This window comes from Oncorhynchus nerka, linkage group LG3, assembly GCF_034236695.1.
Source record: "Oncorhynchus nerka isolate Pitt River linkage group LG3, Oner_Uvic_2.0, whole genome shotgun sequence".
Lineage (NCBI taxonomy): Eukaryota > Metazoa > Chordata > Actinopteri > Salmoniformes > Salmonidae > Oncorhynchus > Oncorhynchus nerka.
Genome location: NC_088398.1, coordinates 2889752 through 2914178, shown reverse-complemented (window position 1 = coordinate 2914178; position 24427 = coordinate 2889752). Strand labels below are relative to the sequence as shown.

Sequence of the window (24427 nt, the reverse complement as noted above, 5' to 3'; positions counted from 1 at the left end):
CTCCCTCCCTGTACCTCTCTCCCTGTGTTGCTGCCAGCTTCTCTCCCTCTCCACCAATCCAACCTCCCTTTTTCTCCCTTTATCTTCCTGTGCACTCAGCTGGTTTTTCTTCTTGCCTCTCTGCCTCCCTACCCTTCTTCTCTTCCTTGTCTCTCTCTCTCTCTCTCTCTGACATGTCCTCCCTCCCTCCCTCTCTATTCCACTCTACCCTGCCTCTCTCTCTCTCTTCTCTCTGTCTGTTGCTGCCTGCCCTGCTCCTGACATGTCCTCCCTCCCTCCCTCTCTATTCCACTCTACCCTGCCTCTCTCTCTCTTCCCTCTGTCTGTTGCTGCCTGCCCTGCTCCTGACATGTCCTACCTCCCTCTCTCTCTATTCCACTCTACCCTGCCTCTCTCTCTCTCTATTCCACTCTACCCTGCCTCTCTCTCTCTCTTCCCTCTGTCTGTTGCTGCCTGCCCTGCTCCTGACATGTCCTCCCTCCCTCCCTCTCTATTCCACTCTACCCTGCCTCTCTCTCTCTCTTCCCTCTATCTGTTGCTGCCTGCCCTGCTCCTGACTTGTCCTCCCTCCCTCTCTATTCCACTCTACCCTGCCCCTCTCTCTCTTCATCTCTGTTGTTCCCCATCTCTTTCTCTGCTCTCTATGTTCAGTGGTGCAACATGAGGCAGTTTGTGGCTATCTGTCTGTTTGGACTCTCAGCTCTGCTCCACGGTGAGTGACTTTCATGTTCTCTCTCTCTCTGTGTGTGTATATGTGTGTGTGTTGTGTATGTGTTTCTACGTGTACGTACACTATGTGCAAGTCCATTGATATATGAGAACTCAACCGCACAGTTCCAGCTGCATAGCAGAGAGAGAAGAGAGGAGAGGGAAATGAACAGAGAGGGAGGAGAGAAGACGAGCAGGAATAAAGGGAGACAAGGGAGAGGAATGATCACAGAGCTTACAGGTTAGAATGTTGTTCATCACAGTTGTAAAATCCAACTCTCCTGTCAATTTTAATCCATCATTGGTTGATGTGTTCCTCTCTGCACCAGCAGCAGTATCTTAGATGGCTAACATCTTGTGACTGCATATTGATATGGTACTATCTTGTGACTGTATATTGATATGGTACCATCTTGTGACTGTATATTGATATGGTACCATCTTGTGACTGCATATTGGTATGGTACCATCTTGTGACTGCATATTGGTATGGTACCATCTTGTGACTGCATATTGATATGGTACTATCTTGTGACTGCATATTGATATGGTACTATCTTGTGACTGTATATTGATATGGTACCATCTTGTGACTGTATATTGATATGGTACCATCTTGTGACTGCATATTGATATGGTACCATCTTGTGACTGCATATTGATATGGTACCATCTTGTGACTGCATATTGATATGGTACCATCTTGTGACTGTATATTGATATGGTACCATCTTGTGACTGTATATTGATATGGTACCATCTTGTGACTGTATATTGATATGGTACCATCTTGTGACTGCATATTGATATGGTACCATCTTGTGACTGCACATTGATATGGTGCCATCTTGTGACTGTATATTGATATGGTACCATCTTGTGACTGTATATTGATATGGTACCATCTTGTGACTGTATATTGATATGGTACCATCTTGTGACTGCATATTGATATGGTACCATCTTGTGACTGTATATTGATATGGTACCATCTTGTGACTGCATATTGATATGGTGCCATCTTGTGACTGTATATTGATATGGTACCATCTTGTGACTGTATATTGATATGGTACCATCTTGTGACTGCATATTGATATGGTACCATCTTGTGACTGTATATTGATATGGTACCATCTTGTGACTGTATATTGATATGGTACCATCTTGTGACTGCATATTGATATGGTACCATCTTGTGACTGCATATTGATATGGTACCATCTTGTGACTGTATATTGATATGGTACCATCTTGTGACTGTATATTGATATGGTACCATCTTGTGACTGCATATTGATATGGTACCATCTTGTGACTGCATATTGATATGGTACCATCTTGTGACTGTATATTGATATGGTACCATCTTGTGACTGCATATTGATATGGTGCCATCTTGTGACTGTATATTGATATGGTACCATCTTGTGACTGTATATTGATATGGTACCATCTTGATGGTGCCATCTTGTGACTGCATATTGATATGGTACCATCTTGTGACTGCATATTGATATGGTACCATCTTGTGACTGCATATTGATATGGTGCCATCTTGTGACTGTATATTGATATGGTACCATCTTGTGACTGTATATTGATATGGTACCATCTTGATGGTGCCATCTTGTGACTGCATATTGATATGGTACCATCTTGTGACTGTATATTGATATGGTACCATCTTGATGGTGCCATCTTGTGACTGTATATTGATATGGTACCATCTTGATGGTGCCATCTTGTGACTGCATATTGATATGGTACCATCTTGTGACTGTATATTGATATGGTACCATCTTGTGACTGCATATTGATATGGTACTATCTTGTGACTGCATATTGATATGGTACTATCTTGTGACTGCATATTGATATGGTACCATATTGTGACTGCATATTGATATGGTACTATCTTGTGACTGCATATTGATATGGTACCATATTGTGACTGCATATTGATATGGTACCATATTGTGACTGCATATTGATATGGTACCATATTGTGACTGCATATTGATATGGTACTATCTTGTGACTGCATATTGATATGGTACCATCTTGTGACTGCATATCGATATGGTACCATCTTGTGACTGCATATTGATATGGTACCATCTTGTGACTGCATATTGATATGGTACCATCTTGTGACTGCACATTGATATGGTGCCATCTTGTGACTGTATATTGATATGGTACCATATTGTGACTGCATATTGATATGGTACTATCTTGTGACTGCATATTGATATGGTACCATCTTGTGACTGCATATTGATATGGTACTATCTTGTGACTGCATATTGATATGGTACCATCCTGTGACTGCATATTGATATGGTACCATCTTGTGACTGCATATTGATATGGTACCATCTTGTGACTGCATATTGATATGGTGCCATCTTGTGACTGCATATTGATATGGTGCCATCTTGTGACTGCATATTGATATGGTACCATCTTGTGACTGCATATTGATATGGTACCATCTTGTGACTGTATATTGATATGGTACCATCTTGTGACTGTATATTGATATGGTACTATCTTGTGACTGTATATTGATATGGTACCACCTGGAATGCTCTTTCTGTGGGGTGATATTCACCAGAGTAATACAATGCAATACATTGCAATAAAACACAACAAATGAATATCCACAAAGGCCGTTTACAAGCTTTGTGGTACATAATAGCGTATTACATACAAACGCAACATGCTGTTATAAAGACTGTACTCGATTCTGTGTGGGTCTACATTACATTCACTAGTTCTATATTTTTATATATTTCTTAATTCCTTTCTTTTACTTTTAGATTTGTATGTATTGTTGTGAATTGTTAGATACTACTGCAATACACCTGCAATAACATCTGCTAAATATGTGTATGTGACTAATAACATTTGATTTAATTAGATTTTTAGTTAGACATTGCTTCCGAATTTCATCAACTGCACAGATACATTAAGTCTGATACAGTTGTGAAACAGGAATGAGTGAAATGAGTCCACGATGGAGCTGCTAGAAGGATGGATGGTTTTAGTGTTTAATGCGTCACTATTTCCAGTGTGGAATAGACGTTTTAACGGCCACAGAGAGACTAGTCAATCCCCTTAAAGGTAGAGTCAGCGGAATGACGTTGCACGAGCAGCACCACAGATATTACGATGAGCAAGATGCAAGACTTTGCTCTCACACAGTCACACACAGTATCTGCTTTTGTGCACAGGTTCGCTTCACGCTATTACAACGTGGTAGCCACTGGACCAAAAGAGGGGTTTAGCCTCACTCTCCAACATAGGACTCGTTTTACTGTGTATATAGATACTTTTGTATCTGTTTCCTCCAGCATCTTCACAAAGTTCTTTGCTGTTGTTTTGGGATTGATTTGCACTTTTCGCACCAAAGTGCGTTCATCTGTAGGAGACAGAACGTGTCTTCTTCCTGAGCGGTATGACGGCTGCGTGGTCCCATGGTGTTAATACTTGCGTACTATTGTTTGTACAGATGAACGTGGTACCTTCAGGCATTTGGAAATTTGAATCCACAGGTACACCTCCAATTGACTCAAATTATGTCAATTAGCCAATCAGAAGCTTCTAAAGCCATGACATAATTTTCTGGAATTTTCCAAGCTGTTTAAAGGCACAGTCAACTGTCACGTTCTGACCTTAGTTCCTTGGTTTTGTCTTTGTTTTAGTATGGTCAGGGCGTGAGTTGGGGTGGGCGGTCTATGTTTATTTTCTATGTTGTATTTTGCGTTTGGCCTGGTATGGTTCTCAATCAGAGGCAGGTGTCCTTAGTTGTCATACTCAGGTAGCCTTTTCCCACCAGTGTTTGGTGGGTGATTGTTTTCTGTGTCTGTGTGTTCCACATGGAACTGTTTCGGTTTTCCTTTCTGTCTTTCTATTTGTTATTTTGTATTTTCGTGTTCAGTGATTTTGTTCATTAAAACATGACGAACACGTACCACGCTGCATATTGGTCCGATCTCTCATACTCCTCGTCAGAGGAGGACGAATCCCGTTACAGAATCACCCACCACCAAAGGACCAAGCAGCGTGGTAACGGGCAGCAGCAGCGATATCAGGACTCCTGGACATGGGAGGAGCTTCTGGACGGCAAAGGACCCTCGGCACAGGCTGGGGAATATCGCCGCCCCAAGGCAGAGCTGGAGGCAGCGAAAGCCGAGAGGCGGTGGTATGAGGAGGCAGCACGGTAGCGCTGGAAGCCCGAGAGGCAGCCCCAACAATTTCTTGGGGGGGCACACGGGGAGTGTGGCGAAGTCAGGTAGGAGACCTGCGCCAACTCCCCGTGCTTACCGTGGAGAGAGAGGGACCGGGCAGGCACCGTGTTATGCCGTAAGGCGCACGGTGTCCCCGGTGCGCGTGCGTAGCCCGGTGCGGTACATAGCAGCGCCTCGTATCGGCCGGGCTAGAGTGGGCATCGAGCCAGGTGCCATGAAGCCGGCTCAGCGCATCTGGTCTCCAGTGCGTCTCCTCGGGCCGGGGTACATGGCATCAGCCTTACGCATGGTGTCCCTGGTTCGCCAGCACAGTCAGGTAGGAGACCTGCGCCAACTCCCCGTGCTTTCCGTGGAGAGAGAGGGACCGGGCAGCCACCGTGTTATGCCGTGAGGCGCACGGTGTCCCCGGTGCGCATGCATAGCCCGGTGCGGTACATAGCAGCGCCTCGTATCGGCCGGGCTAGAGTGGGCATCGAGCCAGGTGCCATGAAGCCGGCTCAGCGCATCTGGTCTCCAGTGTGTCTCCTCGGGCTGGGGTACATGGCATCAGCCTTACGCATGGTGTCCCTGGTTCGCCAGCACAGCCAGTGCGGGCTATTCCACCTCGCCGCACTGGCCTGGCTACGGGGAGCATTCAACCAGGTATGGTTGGGCATGCTCGGTGCTCGAGAGCTCCAGTGCGCCTCCACAGTCTATCCTGTGCCGCCTCCACGCACCAGCCCTCCGGTGGCAGCCCCCCGCACCAGGCTGTCTCTCCGTCTCCTTCCTACAGGTGCTCCCGCCTGTCCACTGCTGCCAGAGTCTTCCTCCTGCCCAGCGCTGTCAGAGTCTCCCGTCTGTCCTGAGCTGCCAGAGTCTCCCGTCTGTCCTGAGCTGCCAGAGTCTCCCGTCTGTCCTGAGCTGCCAGAGTCTCCCGTCTGTCCTGAGCTGCCAGAGTCTCCCGTCTGTCCTGAGCTGCCAGAGTCTCCCGTCTGTCCTGAGCTGCCAGAGTCTCCCGTCTGTCCTGAGCTGCCAGAGTCTCCCGTCTGTCCTGAGCTGCCAGAGTCTCCCGTCTGTCCTGAGCTGCCAGAGTCAGCCAGGAGCTGCCAGAGTCGTCAGTCACCCAGGAGCTGCCAGAGCCGTCAGTCAGCCAGGAGATGCCAGAGCCATCAGTCAGCCAGGAGCTGCCAGAGCCGTGCGTCACGCCGGGACTGCCGGAATCGCCCTTCACTCCGGAGCTGCCGGAGTCTCCCGTCTGTCCGGAGCTGCCGGAGTCTCCCGTCCATTCGGGACGGGGCTAGGGTCCCCAGTCCGAGGTCGGCGGCAAGGGTCGCCGTTTTTAAGAGGCCACGGAGGCGGATAAAGAGGCGGATAAAAACTATGGTGAAATGGGATCCACATCCCACAGATGCCCACCCAGACTCTCCCGTATAGGTTCAGGTTTTGCGGCCGCACCTTTGGGGGGGGGTAGGTAATGTCACGTTCTGACCTTAGATCCTTTGTTTTGTCTTTGTTTTAGTATGGTCAGGGCGTGAGTTGGGGTGGGCGGTCTATGTTTATTTTCTATGTTGTATTTTGCGTTTGGCCTGGTATGGTTCTCAATCAGAGGCAGGTGTCCTTAGTTGTCATACTCAGGTAGCCTTTTCCCACCAGTGTTTGGTGGGTGATTGTTTTCTGTGTCTGTGTGTTCCACACGGAACTGTTTCGGTTTTCATTTCTGTCTTTCTATTTGTTATTTTGTATTTTCGTGTTCAGTGATTTTGTTCATTTAAAACATGACGAACACGTACTTTTTGTCCGATCTCTTAGACGAATCCTGTTACATCAACTTCGTGTGTGTAAACTTCTGACTCACTGGAATTGTGATACAGTGAATTATAAGTGAAATAATCTGTCTGTAAACAATTGTTGGAAAAATTACTATTGTCATGCACAAAGTAGATGTCCTAACCGACTTGCCAAAACTATAGTTTGTTAATTAACAAGAAATTTGTGGAGTGGTTGAAAAACAAGTTTTAATGACTCCAACCTAGGTGTATGTAAACTTCCGACTTATTTATATATATATATACAGTGGGGCAAAAAAGTATGTAGTCAGCCACCAATTGTGCAAGTTCTCCCACTTAAAAAGATGAGAGAGGCCTGTAATTTTCATCATAGGTACACTTCAACTATGACAGACAAAATGAGATTTTTTTTTCTCCAGAAAATCACATTGTAGGATTTTTAATGAATTTATGGTCACCTACAAACAAGCAAGATTTCTGGCTCTCACAGACCTGTAACTTCTTCTTTAAGAGGCTCCTCTGTCCTCCACTCGTTACCTGTATTAATGGCACCCATTTGAACTTGTTATCAGTATAAAAGACACCTGTCCACAACCTCAAACAGTCACACTCCAAACTCCACTATGGCCAAGACCAAAGAGCTGTCAAAGGACACCAGAAACAAAATTGTAGACCTGCACCAGGCTGGGAAGACTGAATCTGCAATAGGTAAGCAGCTTGGTTTGAAGAAATCAACTGTGGGAGCAATTATTAGGAAATGGAAGACATACAAGACCACTGATAATCTCCCTTGATCTGGGGCTCCACGCAAGATCTCACCCCGTGGGGTCAAAATGATCACAAGAACGGTGAGCAAAAATCCCAGAACCACACGGGGGGACCTAGTGAATGACCTGCAGAGAGATGGGACCAAAGTACAAAGCCTACCATCAGTAACACACTACGTCGCCAGGGACTCAAATCCTGCAGTGCCAGACGTGTCCCCCTGCTTAAGCCAGTACATGTCCAGGCCCATCTGAAGTTTGCTAGAGGGCATTTGGATGATCCAGAAGAAGATTGGGAGAATGTCATATGGTCAGATGAAACCAAAATATAACTTTTTGGTAAAAACTCAACTCGTTGTGTTTGGAGGACAAAGAATGCTGAGTTGCATCCAAAGAACACCATACCTACTGTGAAGCATGGGGGTGGAAACATCATGCTTTGAGGCTGTTTTTCTGCAAAGGGACCAGGACGACTGATCCGTGTAAAGGAAAGATTGAATGGGGCCATGTATCGTGAGATTTTGAGTGAAAACCTCCTTCCATCAGCAAGGGCATTGAAGATGAAACGTGGCTGGGTCTTTCAGCATGACAATGATCCCAAACACACCGCCGGGCAACGAAGGAGTGACTTCGTAAGAAGCATTACAAGGTCCTGGAGTGGCCTAGCCAGTCTCCAGATCTCAACCCCATAGAAAATCTTTGGAGGGAGTTGAAAGTCCGTGTTGCCCAGCAACAGCCCCAAAACATCACTGCTCTAGAGGAGATCTGCATGGAGGAATGGGCCAAAATACCAGCAACAGTGTGTGAAAACCTTGTGAAGACTTACAGAAAACGTTTGACCTCTGTCATTGCCAACAAAGGGTATATAAGAAAGTATGGAGATAAACTTTTGTTATGGACCAAATACTTATTTTCCACCATAATTTGTAAATAAATTCATTAAAAATCCTACAATGTGATTTTCTGGATTTTTTTTCTCATTTTGTCTGTCATAGTTGAAGTGTACCTATGATGAAAATTATAGGTACATTCTGTCTACAGGAATGTAGTTGTCTCTTTGTAACGGTCCATTCTGTCTACAGGAATGTAGCTGTCTCTTTGTAACGGTCCATTCTGTCTACAGGAATGTAGTTGTCTCTTTGTAACGGTCCATTCTGTCTACAGGAATGTAGTTGTCTCTTTGTAACTGTCCATTCTGTCCACAGGAATGTAGCTATCTCTTTGTAACTGTCAATTCTGTCTACAGGAATGTAGCTGTCTCTTTGTAATGGTCCATTCTGTCTACAGGAATGTAGTTGTCTCTTTGTAACTGTCCATTCTGTCTACAGGAATGTAGTTGTCTCTTTGTAACTGTCCATTCTGTCTACAGGAATGTAGTTGTCTCTTTGTAACGGTCCATTCTGTCTACAGGAATGTAGCTGTCTCTTTGTAACGGTCCATTCTGTCTACAGGAATGTAGTTGTCTCTTTGTAACTGTCCATTCTGTCCACAGGAATGTAGCTATCTCTTTGTAACTGTCAATTCTGTCTACAGGAATGTAGCTGTCTCTTTGTAATGGTCCATTCTGTCTACAGGAATGTAGTTGTCTCTTTGTAACTGTCCATTCTGTCTACAGGAATGTAGTTGTCTCTTTGTAACTGTCCATTCTGTCTACAGGAATGTAGTTGTCTCTTTGTAACGGTCCATTCTGTCTACAGGAATGTAGCTGTCTCTTTGTAACGGTCCATTCTGTCTACAGGAATGTAGTTGTCTCTTTGTAACTGTCCATTCTGTCTACAGGAATGTAGTTGTCTCTTTGTAACTGTCTATTCTGTCTACAGGAATGTAGTTGTCTCTTTGTAACTGTCCATTCTGTCTACAGGAATGTAGTTGTCTCTTTGTAACTGTCCATTCTGTCTACAGGAATGTAGTTGTCTCTTTGTAACTGTCCATTCTGTCTACAGGAATGTAGCTGTCTCTTTGTAATGGTCCATTCTGTCTACAGGAATGTAGTTGTCTCTTTGTAATGGTCCATTCTGTCTACAGGAATGTAGTTGTCTCTTTGTAACTGTCCATTCTGTCTACAGGAATGTAGTTGTCTCTTTGTAACTGTCCATTCTGTCTACAGGAATGTAGTTGTCTCTTTGTAACTGTCCATTCTGTCTACAGGAATGTAGTTGTCTCTTTGTAATGGTCCATTCTGTCTACAGGAATGTAGTTGTCTCTTTGTAACTGTCCATTCTGTCTACAGGAATGTAGTTGTCTCTTTGTAACTGTCCATTCTGTCTACAGGAATGTAGTTGTCTCTTTGTAACTGTCCATTCTGTCTACAGGAATGTAGTTGTCTCTTTGTAACTGTCCATTCTGTCTACAGGAATGTAGTTGTCTCTTTGTAACTGTCCATTCTGTCTACAGGAATGTAGTTGTCTCTTTGTAACTGTCCATTCTGTCTCCTCTGTCTTCTTATTCTTTCCCTCTCGTCATTGCCCTCTCTCTCTCCCGCTCTCCTCCCTCATCCTCATCCTTTTCCCTCCTTTCTACTCCTTATCCCCCTCCCCTCTCTCTCCCTCCCCCTCTCTCTCTCCCCTCCCTCCTCCTCATCCTTTTCCCTCCTTTCTACTCCTTATCCCCCTCCCTCTCTCTCTCCCCTCCCTCATCCTCATCCTTTTCCCTCCTTTCTACTCCTTATCCCCCTCTCTCTCTCCCTCCCTCCTCCTCATCCTTTTCCCTCCTTTCTACTCCTTATCCCCCTCCCCTCTCTCTCCCTCCCCCTCTTTCAGTATCTGAGCAGGGTCCCCACCAGCGTAATCTATTGAGGGAGCTACTGAGGGACTATAACCGTATGGAGAGACCTGTTGCCAACGACTCTCTACCACTCACTGTCCGATTCTCCTACACTCTCTTACAAGTCATGAATGTGGTACGCTACCATGTTCTCTTACACTTTCATAAACACACACACACACACACACACACACACACACACACACACACACACACTGAACTGTCTTCATCTTATTCCAGGATGAGAAAAACCAGATTCTCACCACTAATGCCTGGCTTCAGATGGTGAGGATGACCCTGCATGTGTGTCCATGCCCGCTTGTGTGTGTGTGTGTGTGTGTGTGTGTGTGTGTGTGTGTGTGTGTGTGTGTGTGTGTGTGTGTGTGTGTGTGTGGCCCCCTGGCTGCGTTTAGACAGGCAGCCCAATTCTGATTTATTTCGCTAATTGGTATTTTGCTCTGAAAAGATCTGATGTAAATACCAATTAGTGGAAAAATATCAGAATTGGTCTGCCTGTGTAAACACAGCCCCTGTAACCTTAATAATTTATTGACTGGATTTGTATAGCAATGGTTTGACCACTACCTTCAGTGGAACCAGTCAGAGTACCCTGGAGTAAAAACCCTTCGCTTCACTACTGACCAGGTCTGGATACCTGATATACTACTGTACAACAGGTGTGGGTCTCTCTCTCTCTCTCTAAAAATGTATTTGTTTATTTAACTTAAAATGTCAAGGCAACCAGCTGCAATAGGATTTATAGTTTGCTCAACTGTAAAGGATAGATAGCAAGATCTTTACATACGTGCGTTGTACTATATACTGAGTTAGGAAGGACACCTGTATCTTTGTAGTGACTGGGTGCATTGATACACCATCCAAAATGGAATTAATAACACCATGCTCCAAGGGGTATTCAATGTCTGATTTTCTTTTACGTCTCTACCAATAGGTGCCCCTCTTTGCGAGGAATTGGAAAATATCCCTGGTCTTTGTGATTGAATCTGTTTGAAATTCACTTCTCGACTGAGGGACCTTACAGATAATTGTGTGTGGGGTACAGAGATTAGGTAAAGAACCATGTTAAACACTAATATTGCACACAGAGCAAGCAATATATATATTTTTTTTAAAGTTGAAAACTTATTGACTCAAGACATGCAGCTTTTTATTTTTAATTAATTTCAAAACATTTCTAAAAAACGTAATTCAACTTTCACATTATGGGGTACTTCGTGTTGTCCAGTGACACAAAATCTCAAAGTTAAATTCAGGCTGTAACACAACAAAATGTGGATAAAGTCAAGGGGTTGTGTCACGGATCCCCCCGGTACTAGTGCTCATTCCATTCACCAGCTCCGGAGGTACTACTGCTCATTCCATTCACCAGCTCCGGAGGTACTACTGCTCATTCCATTCACCAGCTCCGGAGGTACTACTGCTCATTCCATTCACCAGCTCCGGAGGTACTACTGCTCATTCCATTCACCAGCTCCCGGAGGTACTACTGCTCATTCCATTCACCAGCTCCCGGAGGTACTACTGCTCATTCCATTCACCAGCTCCGGAGGTACTACTGCTCATTCCATTCACCAGCTCCGGAGGTACTACTGCTCATTCCATTCACCAGCTCCGGAGGTACTACTGCTCATTCCATTCACCAGCTCCGGAGGTACTACTGCTCATTCCATTCACCAGCTCCGGAGGTACTTCTGCTCATTCCATTCACCAGCTCCGGAGGTACTACTGCTCATTCCATTCACCAGCTCCGGAGGTACTACTGCTCATTCCATTCACCAGCTCCGGAGGTACTAGTGCTCATTCCATTCACCAGCTCCGGAGGTACTACTGCTCATTCCATTCACCAGCTCCGGAGGTACTACTGCTCATTCCATTCACCAGCTCCGGAGGTACTAGTGCTCATTCCATTCACCAGCTCCGGAGGTACTACTGCTCATTCCATTCACCAGCTCCGGAGGTACTAGTGCTCATTCCATTCACCAGCTCCGGAGGTACTACTGCTCATTCCATTCACCAGCTCCGGAGGTACTACTGCTCATTCCATTCACCAGCTCCGGAGGTACTACTGCTCATTCCATTCACCAGCTCCGGAGGTACTACTGCTCATTCCATTCACCAGCTCCGGAGGTACTACTGCTCATTCCATTCATCAGCTCCGAGGTACTACTGCTCATTCCATTCACCAGCTCCGGAGGTACTACTGCTCATTCCATTCACCAGCTCCGGAGGTACTACTGCTCATTCCATTCACCAGCTCCGGAGGTACTAGTGCTCATTCCATTCACCAGCTCCGGAGGTACTACTGCTCATTCCATTCACCAGCTCCGGAGGTACTACTGCTCATTCCATTCACCAGCTCCGGAGGTACTAGTGCTCATTCCATTCACCAGCTCCGGAGGTACTACTGCTCATTCCATTCACCAGCTCCGGAGGTACTAGTGCTCATTCCATTCACCAGCTCCGGAGGTACTACTGCTCATTCCATTCACCAGCTCCGGAGGTACTACTGCTCATTCCATTCACCAGCTCCGGAGGTACTACTGCTCATTCCATTCAATACAAATGAACAGCTCTTTTTGAACAGATCTTTTTGATGAACGTCTGGAACCATATTGTATCTGTGAATGAGGCGTTCATTTGACTCACTGCTACTACTGCTTTAGGAGCTCCAGATAACCATTCTCTGAAGCTATTCATTCCTCACTGCAGGAACAGTACGTAGTGAGGAGAGAGCCAAGCAATCTAATTTCGTCATTTAAAATGTATTTGAGCTCACATTTCACTATCTGCTTTAAATTAGAAATATGCTATTTTTTATGTTTCACACATTTTTTTATGCACTACTAAATAAAGAGCCGTTTGGGAGCCAAATGAATGGCTCATTTAGGTGAACGGCAACAAAGATCTGGCTTCCCAAAAAATACTCATCACTAGTTACACCCTAACACAGTGATCTGAAACTCCTGGTTTACAGGCCACATCAAGCCTGCAAGTCACATAATTGCTGGCTTGCAAAGTTGTGTAATTCCTATTAGAATCTAGCCAGAGTGAAGATATTCAGACTAATAGATTGGATTAGTTTAGAAAAATGCCTTTTGTCTTTGTGTAGCATAAGCTTAATCAACCAAACAATATGTTTGCAAAAACACAGGTATTAAAACAAACAATTCTGAAAATCATCCTGCAATAAAGCATGCTGGGAAATATGTTAATGATGGGCATGGTTTTGAGCAAACTAGAATCTAGTGTTGAGAAAACTAGAAATCCTATGGCAGCTGGTTGCCTTGATATGTTAATTTGAATCAACTTCAATGCTATTTTGAAGTTCACTCAACCCAGAGAATAACGCTGATTAAGCAACTGGTTAAGTTAAAGTACACGCACGCACGCACGCACGCACGCACGCACGCACGCACGCACGCACGCACGCACTCACACACACACACACACACACACACACACACACACACACACACACACACACACACACACACACACACACACACACACACACACACACACACACACACACACACACACACACACACACACACACACACACACACACACACACACACCTTGCTGATCTTTCTTTTTTGTCCTTCTCAGTGCCCATGATAAATTTGATGCCACCTTTAAGAGCTATGTGCTGGTCAACTCCAGTGGATTCTGTGAGTACCTACCTCCAGGTGAGTCTATAGATCAACCTTTCTCTCTTTTTATTCTTCCCTGACCTTCCCCTCTCTCATTTTAGTTTAACATAGATATAGGGGAGAGTGGGGTAAGTTGAGACAAGGAGTAAGTTGAGCCACGCTGGTTTCTAATAAATCATACACAACATTTATAATTTGATCAAATATTTAGGAAGAGGTAATTTCAAGGAGTCTGTGAAGGAAGTACCTACGTTTCAGAGTTTACTAGGAGTGGTGGGTTGGAGTCAGGCGCAGAGAGCAGAGGGTTTGGTAAATCGTAATTTATTCTCCGGCACAAAATGGTCACGCCACAATACAGGGCGCATAAAACAGACCAGCCCAAACACAGGACCAAACAGACCAGCCCAAACACAGGACCAAACAGACCAGCCCAAACACAGGACCAAACAGACCAGCCCAAACACAGGACCAAACAGTCCGGAGAAAACACAGGACCAAACAGACCAGCCCAAACACAGGACCAAACAGACCAGCCCAAACACAGGACCAAACAGACCAGCCCAAACACAGGACCAAACAGTCCGGAGAAAACAAACACGAAAACACATCCACAACCAACAGAGTAACAATCCTTCACCAACCTAGGCGGACCTAACAGGCTTAAATAGACACAAATCATTTTCACCAAGTCAAACAAATATATTGTTAGATGTTTCATGATGCTTATATCTAAACCAAAGTAGATAATTTGAAGATTGTTCTATACATCAGTTGGGGCCCTATAAGCTTCAATATGAGGTCCTAAAACAAGCATGAAAGTACATCCTTGGTAGCTGTGTGGGCAAATATAGTCAAAATGTTTGCCTTGGGGTAAGTCGAGCCAATGGCCTCGGGGTAAGTCGGGCCAATGGCCTCGGGGTAAGTCGAGCCAATGGCCTTGGGGTAAGTCGGGCCAATGGCCTCGGGGTAAGTCGGGCCAATGGCCTCGGGGTAAGTCGGGCCAATGGCCTTGGGGTCAGTCGGGCCAATGGCCTTGGGGTAAGTCGGGCCAATGGCCTTGGGGTAAGTTAAGCCTTTTTTTGGACAAGCTGTGTTTTCAAAACTGTAGGGTTTACATTAATTCTGATTATTTCCAGTGATACACAACATCCTGAAATATACAGTGCCTTGCGAAATTATTCGGCCCCCTTGAACTTTGCGACCTTTTGCCACATTTCAGGCTTCAAACATAAAGATATAAAACTGTATTTTTTTGTGAAGAATCAACAACAAGTGGGACACAATCATGAAGTGGAACGACATTTATTGGATATTTCAAACTTTTTTAACAAATCAAAAACTGAAAAATTTGGCGTGCAAAATTATTCAGCCCCTTTACTTTCAGTGCAGCAAAGTCTCTCCAGAAGTTCAGTGAGGATCTCTGAATGATCCAATGTTGACCTAAATGACTAATGATGATAAATACAATCCACCTGTGTGTAATCAAGTCTCCGTATAAATGCACCTGCACTGTGATAGTCTCAGAGGTCCGTTAAAAGCGCAGAGAGCATCATGAAGAACAAGGAACACACCAGGCAGGTCCGAGATACTGTTGTGAAGAAGTTTAAAGCCGGATTTGGATACAAAAAGATTTCCCAAGTTTAAACATCCCAAGGAGCACTGTGCAAGCGATAATATTGAAATGGAAGGAGTATCAGACCACTGCAAATCTACCAAGACCTGGCCGTCCCTCTAAACTTTCAGCTCATACAAGGAGAAGACTGATCAGAGATGCAGCCAAGAGGCCCATGATCACTCTGGATGAACTTCAGAGATCTACAGCTGAGGTGGGAGACTCTGTCCATAGGACAACAATCAGTCGTATATTGCACAAATCTGGCCTTTATGGAAGAGTGGCAAGAAGAAAGCCATTTCTTAAAGATATCCATAAAAAGTGTTGTTTAAAGTTTGCCACAAGCCACCTGGGAGACACACCAAACATGTGGAAGAAGGTGCTCTGGTCAGATGAAACCAAAATTGAACTTTTTGGCAACAATGCAAAACGTTATGTTTGGTGTAAAAGCAACACAGCTCATCACCCTGAACACACCATCCCCACTGTCAAACATGGTGGTGGCAGCATCATGGTTTGGGCCTGCTTTTCTTCAGCAGGGACAGGGAAGATGGTTAAAATTGATGGGAAGATGGATGGAGCCAAATACAGGACCAATCTGCAAAAGACCTGAGACTGGGACGGAGATTTGTCTTCCAACAAGACAATGATCCAAAACATAAAGCAAAATCTACAATGGAATGGTTCAAAAATAAACATATCCAGGTGTTAGAATGGCCAAGTCAAAGTCCAGACCTGAATCCAATCGAGAATCTGTGGAAAGAACTGAAAACTGCTGTTCACAAATGCTCTCCATCCAACCTCACTGAGCTCGAGCTGTTTTGCAAGGAGGAATGGGAAAAAAATTCAGTCTCTCGATGTGCAAAACTGATAGAGACATACCCCAAGCAACTTACAGCTGTAATCGCAGCAAAAGGTGGCGCTACAAAGTATTAACTTAAGGGGGCTGAATAATTTTGCACGCCCAATTTTTCAGTTTTTGATTTGTTAAAAAAGTTTGAAATATCCAATAAATGTCGTTCCACTTCATGATTGTGTCCCACTTGTTGTTGATTCTTCACAAAAAAATAGTTTTATATCTTTATGTTTGAAGCCTGAAATGTGGCAAAAGGTCGCAAAGTTCAAGGGGGCCGAATACTTTCGCAAGGCACTGTATGTAGATATCTTTATTAGAAAGAATGCTATGTTTCCTTGGATGCTGAATGTAACAAATGGCTCAACTTACCCCACTCTCCCCTACTGATAATGCACTTCTCTCTCAATCTCTATTTTATTTTCTCCCCCTTTCCCTTCTCTCACTCTCTCTCCCCCACATCTCCCCTTCCCCCTCACTGTCCCAGGTATTTTCAGCAGTGCGTGTGAAGTGGACGTGCGTTGGTTTCCCTTTGACGTCCAACACTGTGAGCTGAAGTTTGGCTCGTGGACGTTTGACGGCTGGCTGCTGGACCTCCAGATGCAGGAGGCTGACCTGTCAGGATACATGTCCAATGGAGAGTGGGAACTGCTGGGTGAGAGAGCTCTGTCTGCCCCTGACCCAGGTTGTCCCTCCTCCTTTACCCTCCCTCTCTTCTTTTCCATCCCTCTTGTATCTCTCTCTCCTCTCTCTTATTTTCTAATCTCTCACTCCCTCTTTCCTCCCCTCCCCCCTCTTGTAGGTGTACCAGGTGATCGTCATGAGATATTTTATGAGTGCTGTACAGAGCCCTACTCTGATGTGACCTTTGTTGTGACCCTACGACGGAGAACTCTGTTCTATGCTCTCAACCTCCTCGTCCCCTGTGTTCTCATCTCCTCCTTGACACTGTTGGTGTTTCTACTGCCAGCCCAATCGGGGGAGAAGATCGGTCTGGGTGAGGAGAGGGGGAGGAGGAAAGGGGGAGGGAGAGGGAGAGGGGGAGGGGAGGAGGGAGAAGGAAGAGGGAGAGGCAGAGGGAGAGGCGTGGGACAGGGGGAGGGAGAAGAGGAGTATAAAAGGGAGAAGGGATGGAGACAGGAGAGATGTTGGAGGTGAAAAGGGGAGGTCTGAGGCGCTGGAAAGTGTAAAATATGATGAAAAGAGGGAAGATAATGAGGTGTAAGGGAAGATGATGAGGTGTAAGGGAAGATGATGAGGTGTAAGGGAAGATGACGAGGTGTAAGGGAAGATGACGAGGTGTAAGGGAAGATGACGAGGTGTAAGGGAAGATGACGAGGTGTAAGGGAAGATGATGAGGTGTAAGGGAAGATAATGAGGTGTAAGGGAAGATGATGAGGTGTAAGGGAAGATGATGAGGTGTAAGGGAAAGATAGAAGAGAAAGAAATGATAGTTCAGAGTGATGAAAAATAAATCAGGTGTTAGAGATGAGATAATGGGCCTGCTGTATATCTCTCTCTCTCTCTCTCTCTCTCTCTCTCTCTGTCTCTCTGTCTCTCTCCGTACCTGCCCTCTCTTTTATTGTTTTTCTGTCAGTAATTCTGCAGCGGTCCAAGAAAACCTCAAGTGATTTTTACAATCAGAAAGCGGGACAGAGATGGAGGGAGAGAACGGGTGTGGGTAGGGGAGGGACAGAGATAGAGGGAGAGGAGGGGTGTGGGAAGGGGAGGGACAGAGATAGAGGGAGAGAACGGGTGTGGGAAGGGGAGGGACAGAGATGGAGGGAGAGAAGGGGTGTGGGTAGGGGAGGGACAGAGATGGAGGGAGAGAAGGAGTGTGGGAAGGGGAGGGACAGAGATGGAGGGAGATAATGGGTGTGGGAAGGGGAGGGACAGAGATAGAGGGAGAGAACGGGTGTGGGAAGGGGAGGGACAGAGATGGGGGAGATAATGGGTGTGGGTAGGGGAGGGACAGAGATAGAGGGAGAGAACGGGTGTGGGTAGGGAGGGACAGAGATGGAGGGAGAGAAGGGGTGTGGGTAGGGAGGGACAGAGATAGAGGGAGAGGAGGGGTGTGGGTAGGGGAGGGACAGAGATGGAGGGAGAGAACGGGTGTGGGTAGGGGAGGGACAGAGATGGAGGGAGAGAACGGGTGTGGGAAGGGGAGGGACAGAGATGGGGGAGATAATGGGTGTGGGAAGGGGAGGGACAGAGATGTAGGGAGAGAACGGTGTGGGTAGGGGAGGGAAGGAGATAGAGGGAGAGAACGGGTGTGGGAAGGGGAGGGACAGAGATGGGGAGATAATGGGTGTGGGTAGGGGAGGGACAGAGATGGGGGAGAGAACGGGTGTGGGTAGGGGAGGGACAGAGATGGGGGAGATAATGGGTGTGGGTAGGGGAGGGACAGAGATGGGGGAGAGAACGGGTGTGGGTAGGGGAGGGACAGAGATGGGGGAGATAATGGGTGTGGGAAGGGGAGGGACAGAGATGGAGGGAGAGAATGGGTGTGGGTAGGGGAGGGACAGAGATGGAGGGAGATAATGGGTGTGGGAAGGGGAGGGACAGAGATGGAGGGAGAGAATGGGTGTGGGTAGGGGAGGGACAGAGATGGAGGGAGATAATGGGTGTGGGAAGGGGAGGGACAGAGATAGAGGGAGAGAACGGGTGTGGGAAGGGGAGGGACAGAGATGGGGGAGATAATGGGTGTGGGTAGGGGAGGGACAGAGATGGGGGAGATAATGGGTGTGGGAAGGGGAGGGACAGAGAGAGGGAGAGAACGGGTGTGGGAAGGGGAGGGACAGAGATGGGGGGAGATAATGGGTGTGGGTAGGGGAGGAACAGAGGTAGAGGGAGAGGAGGGGTGTGGGTAGGGGAGGGACAGAGATGGGGGAGAGAATGGGTGTGGGTAGGGGAGGGACAGAGATAGAGGAGAGAACGGGTGTGGTTAGGGTAGGGACAGAGATAGAGGGAGAGGAGGGGTGTGGTTAGGGGAAGAGGGACAGAGATGGGGGGAGAGGAGGGGTGTGGGTAGGGGAGGGACAGAGATAGAGGGAGAGGAGGGGTGTGGGTAGGGGAGGGACAGAGATGGAGGGAGAGGAGGGGTGTGGGTAGGGGAGGGACAGAGATAGAGGGAGAGGAGGGGTGTGGGTAGGGGAGGGACAGAGATGGGGGAGAGGAGGGGTGTGGGTAGGGAGGGACAGAGATAGAGGGAGAGAACGGGTGTGGGTAGGGGAGGGATAGAGATGGAGGGAGAGAATGGGTGTGGGAAGGGGAGGGACAGAGATAGAGGGAGAGAACGGGTGTGGGTAGGGGAGGGACAGAGATGGGGGAGAGAATGGGTGTGGGTAGGGGAGGGACAGAGATGGAGGGAGAGAACGGGTGTGGGTAGGGGAGGGACAGAGATGGGGGAGAGAACGAGTGTGGGAAGGGGAGGGACAGAGATAGAGGGAGAGAACGGGTGTGGGTAGGGGAGGGACAGAGATGGGGGGAGAGAACGGGTGTGGGTAGGGGAGGGACAGAGATGGGGGGAGAGAATGGGTGTGGGTAGGGGAGGGACAGAGATGGGGGAGAGATGGATGGGTGGGGTGAGTTGGCAGAGAGATGGAGAATTGTACTACGCACAAGTATTGCTGTATTTCCCAGTGTAATAATATCCTTTTCCCCATCTCTCTCTCCAGGCATTACAATTCTGCTCTCTCAGACTTTCTTCATGTTGCTGGTGGCTGAGATTATGCCAGCTACCTCAGACTGCATACCACTGATAGGTCAGTGAATGGGTGTGTGTGTGGGTGTGTGTCTCTGTATAAGTGTACTATAATACTGTGCCTCCATCCTAGGTCAGTATTTTGTGAGTACCATGGTTACCGTAGGGATGTCAGTGGTGGCGACTGTAGTTGTACTTCAATACCATCACCACGACCCCAACAGTGGAGACATGCCTCAATGGGTGAGGCTCTCTGTCTGTCTACTGATTATGACGTGTGTCTGTGACTGTCTGTGTGTGTGTTCATCTCATATCTGTGAATGTCTGGACCTTGTGTGTGTCCTGTCCTTTTATATCAGGTGCAGTTTGTTCTGCTGCAGTACATTACCTGGTTCCTCTTATCTACTTACTTTACAGTGCATTCGGAAAGTATTCAGACCCCTTTACGTTTTCCACATTTTGTTACGTTACAGCCTTATTCTAAAATTGATTAAATCGTTTTTTCCCCATCAATCTGCATACAATACCACATAATGACAAAGCAAAAACAGGTTTTTAGAAATGTTTGCAAATGTATATATATATATACCTGTATATATACAAAAAATGAAATATGACATTTACATAAGTATTCATTTCCTTTACTCAGTACTTTGTTGAAGCACCTTTGGCAGCGATTACAACCTTGAGTCTTCTTGGGTGTGACGCTACAAGCTTGGTACACCTGTATTTGGAGAGTTTCTCCCATTGTTCTCTGCAGATCCCCCTCAAGCTCTGTCAGGTTGGATGTGGAGTGTCGCTGCACAACTATTTTCAGGTCTCTCCAGAGATGTTCGATCGGGTTCAAGTCCGGGCTCTGGCTGGGCCACTCAAGGACATTCAGAGACTTGTCCTGAAGCCACTTCTGTGTTGCCTTGGCTGTGTGCTTAGGGTCGTTGTCCTGTTGCAAGTGGAACCTTTGCCCCAGTCTGAGGTCCTGAGCGCTTTGGAGCAGGTTTTCATCAAGGATAGCTTGTTAGCTTGTTAGCCTGCTAACTGTCTGAATCGCCGTGTCCCCAGCCAGCCCAACCACTCACTGGACCCATATGTTCACTTGGCTACGCATGCCTCCCTCTAATATCAATATGCCTTGTCCATTACTGTCCTGGTTAGTGATTACTGTCTTACTTCACTGTAGAGCCTCGAGCCCTGCTCAATATGCCTTAACCAACCATGTTGTTCCACCTCCTACATATGTGATGACATCACCTGGTTTAAACATCTCTAGAGACTATATCTCTCTCTTCATTACTCAATGCCTAGGTTTACCTCCAATGTACTCACATCCTACCTTACCTTTGTCTGTACACTATGCCTTGAATCTATGCTATCATGCCCAGAAACCTGCTCCTTTTACTCTCTGTTCTGAACGTGCTAGACGGCCAGTTCGCATAGTCTTTAGCCGTACCCTTATCCTACTTCTCCTCTATTCCTCTGGTGATGTGGAGGTTAATCCAGGTCCTGCAGTGCCTAGCTCCACTCCCACCCCCACAGGTGCTCTCATTTGTTGACTTCTGTATACGTAAAAGCCTTGGTTTCATGCATGTTAACATTAGAAGCCTACTCCCTAAGTTTGTTTTACTCACTGCTTTAGCACACTCTGCCAACCCAGATGTCTTAGCCATGTCTGAATCCTGGCTTAGGAAAACCACCAAAAACCCTGAAATCTCCATCGCTAACTATAACGTTTTACGCCAAGATAGAACTGCCAAAGGGGGCGGTGTTGCAATCTACTGAAAATATAGCCTGCAGAGTTTTGTATTACTTTCTAAGTCTGTACCCAAACAATTTTAGCTTCTACTTCTAAAAATTCACCTTTCCAGAAACAAGTCTCTCACTGTTGCCGCTTGCTATAGACCTCCCTCTGCCCCCAGCTGTGCCCTCGATACTATATGTGAACTGATTGCCCCCCATCTATCTTCTGAGCTCGTGCTACTAGGTTACCTAAACTGGGACATGCTTAACACCCCGGCCATCCTACAAACTAAGCTTGATGCCCTCAATCTCACACAAATTATCAATGAACCTACCAGGTACAACCCCAAATCAGTAAACACAGGCACCCTCATAGATGTCATCCTAACTAATTCACCCTCCAAATACACCCATTATGGGATATTTTGTTTTGATTGATGAGGAAAAATGTTTATTTAATCCATTTAGAATAAGGCTGTAATATAACAAAATGTGAAAAAAGGAAAGGGGTCTGAATACTTTCCAAATGCATTGTATTCCGTGTGTGTTTGTGTCCTCTCCCAGTTGGTTCTGCCACAGAAGGTCACTGGGTCCACTTACTTACTTACTTACTTACTTAGTTACTTAGTTACTTAGTTAGTTACTTACTTACTTACTTACTTACTTACTTACTTACTTACTTACTTACTTACGGTGTGTGTGTGTGTGTCTCTCAGGTTGAGTTGGTTCTACTCCAGTGGGTTCCATGGTTTCTGAGGATGAAGTGTCCAGAAGAGTGGGGTGAGCTCACACCCCACCACAGCCCCTCCAACCCCCAGACCAAGACCTGCTCCTCTGCCCCCCCCACCACCACCACCCCAGCCCCCTTAACCTTACCACGCCCACCTTCCAACCCTACCCTCCAGTCCTATCCCAACTATAATCCAAACCCCCAGCCTAATATCCACCTTAACCCAAATCGATATCCCCAGCCCCTTCTTAACCTACACCCCAATCTCCCCTCCATCCCCCACGCTCAGCCGAATGGACATCTGCCATACATGGGCTTCCAGAGTCCTCCTGAACCTGACCCTGCTGTCACCTGGAGAGGAGGAAGAGGAGGAGGAGGAGAAGAGAGAAGGGGTTCTGACACCCGCATCCTCCACCACCACCCACCCTCCTCCACAATGTTGGGTAGCCCCCTGCCACAACCCCCCACATCTCCAGACCCTGACCCCTCATCCTCAGGTTCCAGCTGTGTGGAGGATGGGGCTGGGGCAAGTACTTACCATGCCCAGGCCAGGGTGTTCCAGGCTGGGGAAGCAGAGGCCCAGCTCCAGGCCCTGCTGGTGGAGGTGCGGTTCCTGGCCGAGGGTCTCCGTGAGCAGGACCGCAGGGTGAGCGTGGCGGAGAAGTGGCAGTTTGCAGCAGTGGTCATTGACCGTTTGTGTCTGGTGGGGTTCAGTGTGTTCAACATAATTTGTACCATTGCAATCCTCATGGCCGCACCCAACTTTGCAGAGGCCGCCTCCAAGGACTTCTTCTGAGAAGGAGCCCCGCTGCTTCTAAATCGTTGCCACCACTCAAAACAACAACAACATATATCCATATTTCTGCCAAGATGCGCTTTTAAGATCAGATTGACAAGTTATAACGCATATTTATTGCATTTGATGCATTCAGAGTCTTTGGGGATTTTCATTTGGGGTAAATGGAGGTTGGCATACCCATGCTTAAGCTTATTTAAAGCTGCTATGCTGCATCAGTTGGGCTACAGGTTATAATTATTTTAAAGAGACATTTTGTAGAATGTCCTCTTAAAAAGTCACCAGAAGTGACCATCTAACAGTCCTAAAATATATTTTACAAACATCCCGGGGGAGCATGCCCCCGGACCCCCCCAGAAAGGGAGTGGGAGACTATGGAGCAATTTCAGTGGGAACATAAATTGTATTTGAATTCCATAATTTAGAATTTGCATTATGATATTGAATTTAAATTCTGTGCAATTACTGTGCATTTCTTCTGTTTTCCGGGTCTTCATGCCCAGTTTGGCTAATGTAGGGAGTTATGTGTCAAATCCTTCACTGATGATGATGTTATTGTCCTTTGGCCATGTGTTAATGAATGTGATATGTGTGATGGACAGAGAAGGGACAGAAGTCATATTGGGCACCAGGTTCTGTGGCTTCAGCTCAGCTCAGCACTGCTTCAAACAAAAGAACCATACACACACACGAACACACACTAACAAATAAAACATAACTGGTTGTTGGCAGACTGTCTGGAGGAACTACAATAGGTGTCAGTCTATGTTTTGCATCTCAAAATAAATAATCTTCTTTTCTACTTTTTTATGTCTTTTCTGGACGGTGTCCCTCCGATCGAAGACGCAGAGAGGTGGAGGAAGGAGAGGAGAGGGAGAGATGCAGAGGGAGAGGTGGAGGAAGGAGAGGAGAGGGAGAGATGCAGAGACAGAGAGAGACAGAGAGAGAGAGGCAGAGAGAGGCAGAGAGAGAGGTGGAGGAAGGAGAGGAGAGGGAGAGATGCAGAGACAGAGAGAGAGAGGCAGAGAGAGAGGTGGAGGAAGGAGAGGAGAGGGAGAGATGCAGAGA

The 24427-nt window shown here is 46.5% G+C and overlaps 1 protein-coding gene across 2 annotated transcripts; it reads left to right on the top strand.

Moving 5' to 3' along the window:
• Positions 1-45: 45 nt before the first annotated feature.
• Positions 46-24161, top strand: LOC115125769 (neuronal acetylcholine receptor subunit alpha-7-like). 2 transcript variants are annotated; one of them, XM_065007090.1, is made up of 10 exons: positions 46-712; positions 10254-10393; positions 10498-10542; positions 10825-10934; positions 13888-13967; positions 16884-17051; positions 17199-17393; positions 20074-20160; positions 20233-20342; positions 22550-24161. In XM_065007090.1, the coding sequence occupies exons 1-10, from the start codon at positions 661-663 to the stop codon at positions 23357-23359; spliced, it is 1797 nt and encodes a 598-aa protein (XP_064863162.1). In that variant the 5' UTR covers positions 46-660; the 3' UTR covers positions 23360-24161. The 2 variants fall into 2 exon arrangements, with proteins under 2 accessions (XP_064863162.1, XP_064863169.1); XM_065007097.1 differs by lacking the exon at positions 17199-17393.
• The last annotated feature ends 266 nt before the right edge of the window (positions 24162-24427 follow it).

What these genes read in the sequence shown, in the direction of transcription:
- LOC115125769 (XM_065007090.1), top strand. Translation starts at nt 661, where the DNA reads ATGAGGCAGTTTGTGGCTATCTGTCTGTTTGGACTCTCAGCTCTGCTC. An exon ending in CTAATGCCTGGCTTCAGATG is followed by an intron (nt 10,543 to 10,824) that starts GTGAGGATGACC and finishes GGATTTGTATAG; the next exon opens with CAATGGTTTGACCACTACCT. An exon ending in TGGAGAGTGGGAACTGCTGG is followed by an intron (nt 17,052 to 17,198) that starts GTGAGAGAGCTC and finishes CCCCTCTTGTAG; the next exon opens with GTGTACCAGGTGATCGTCAT.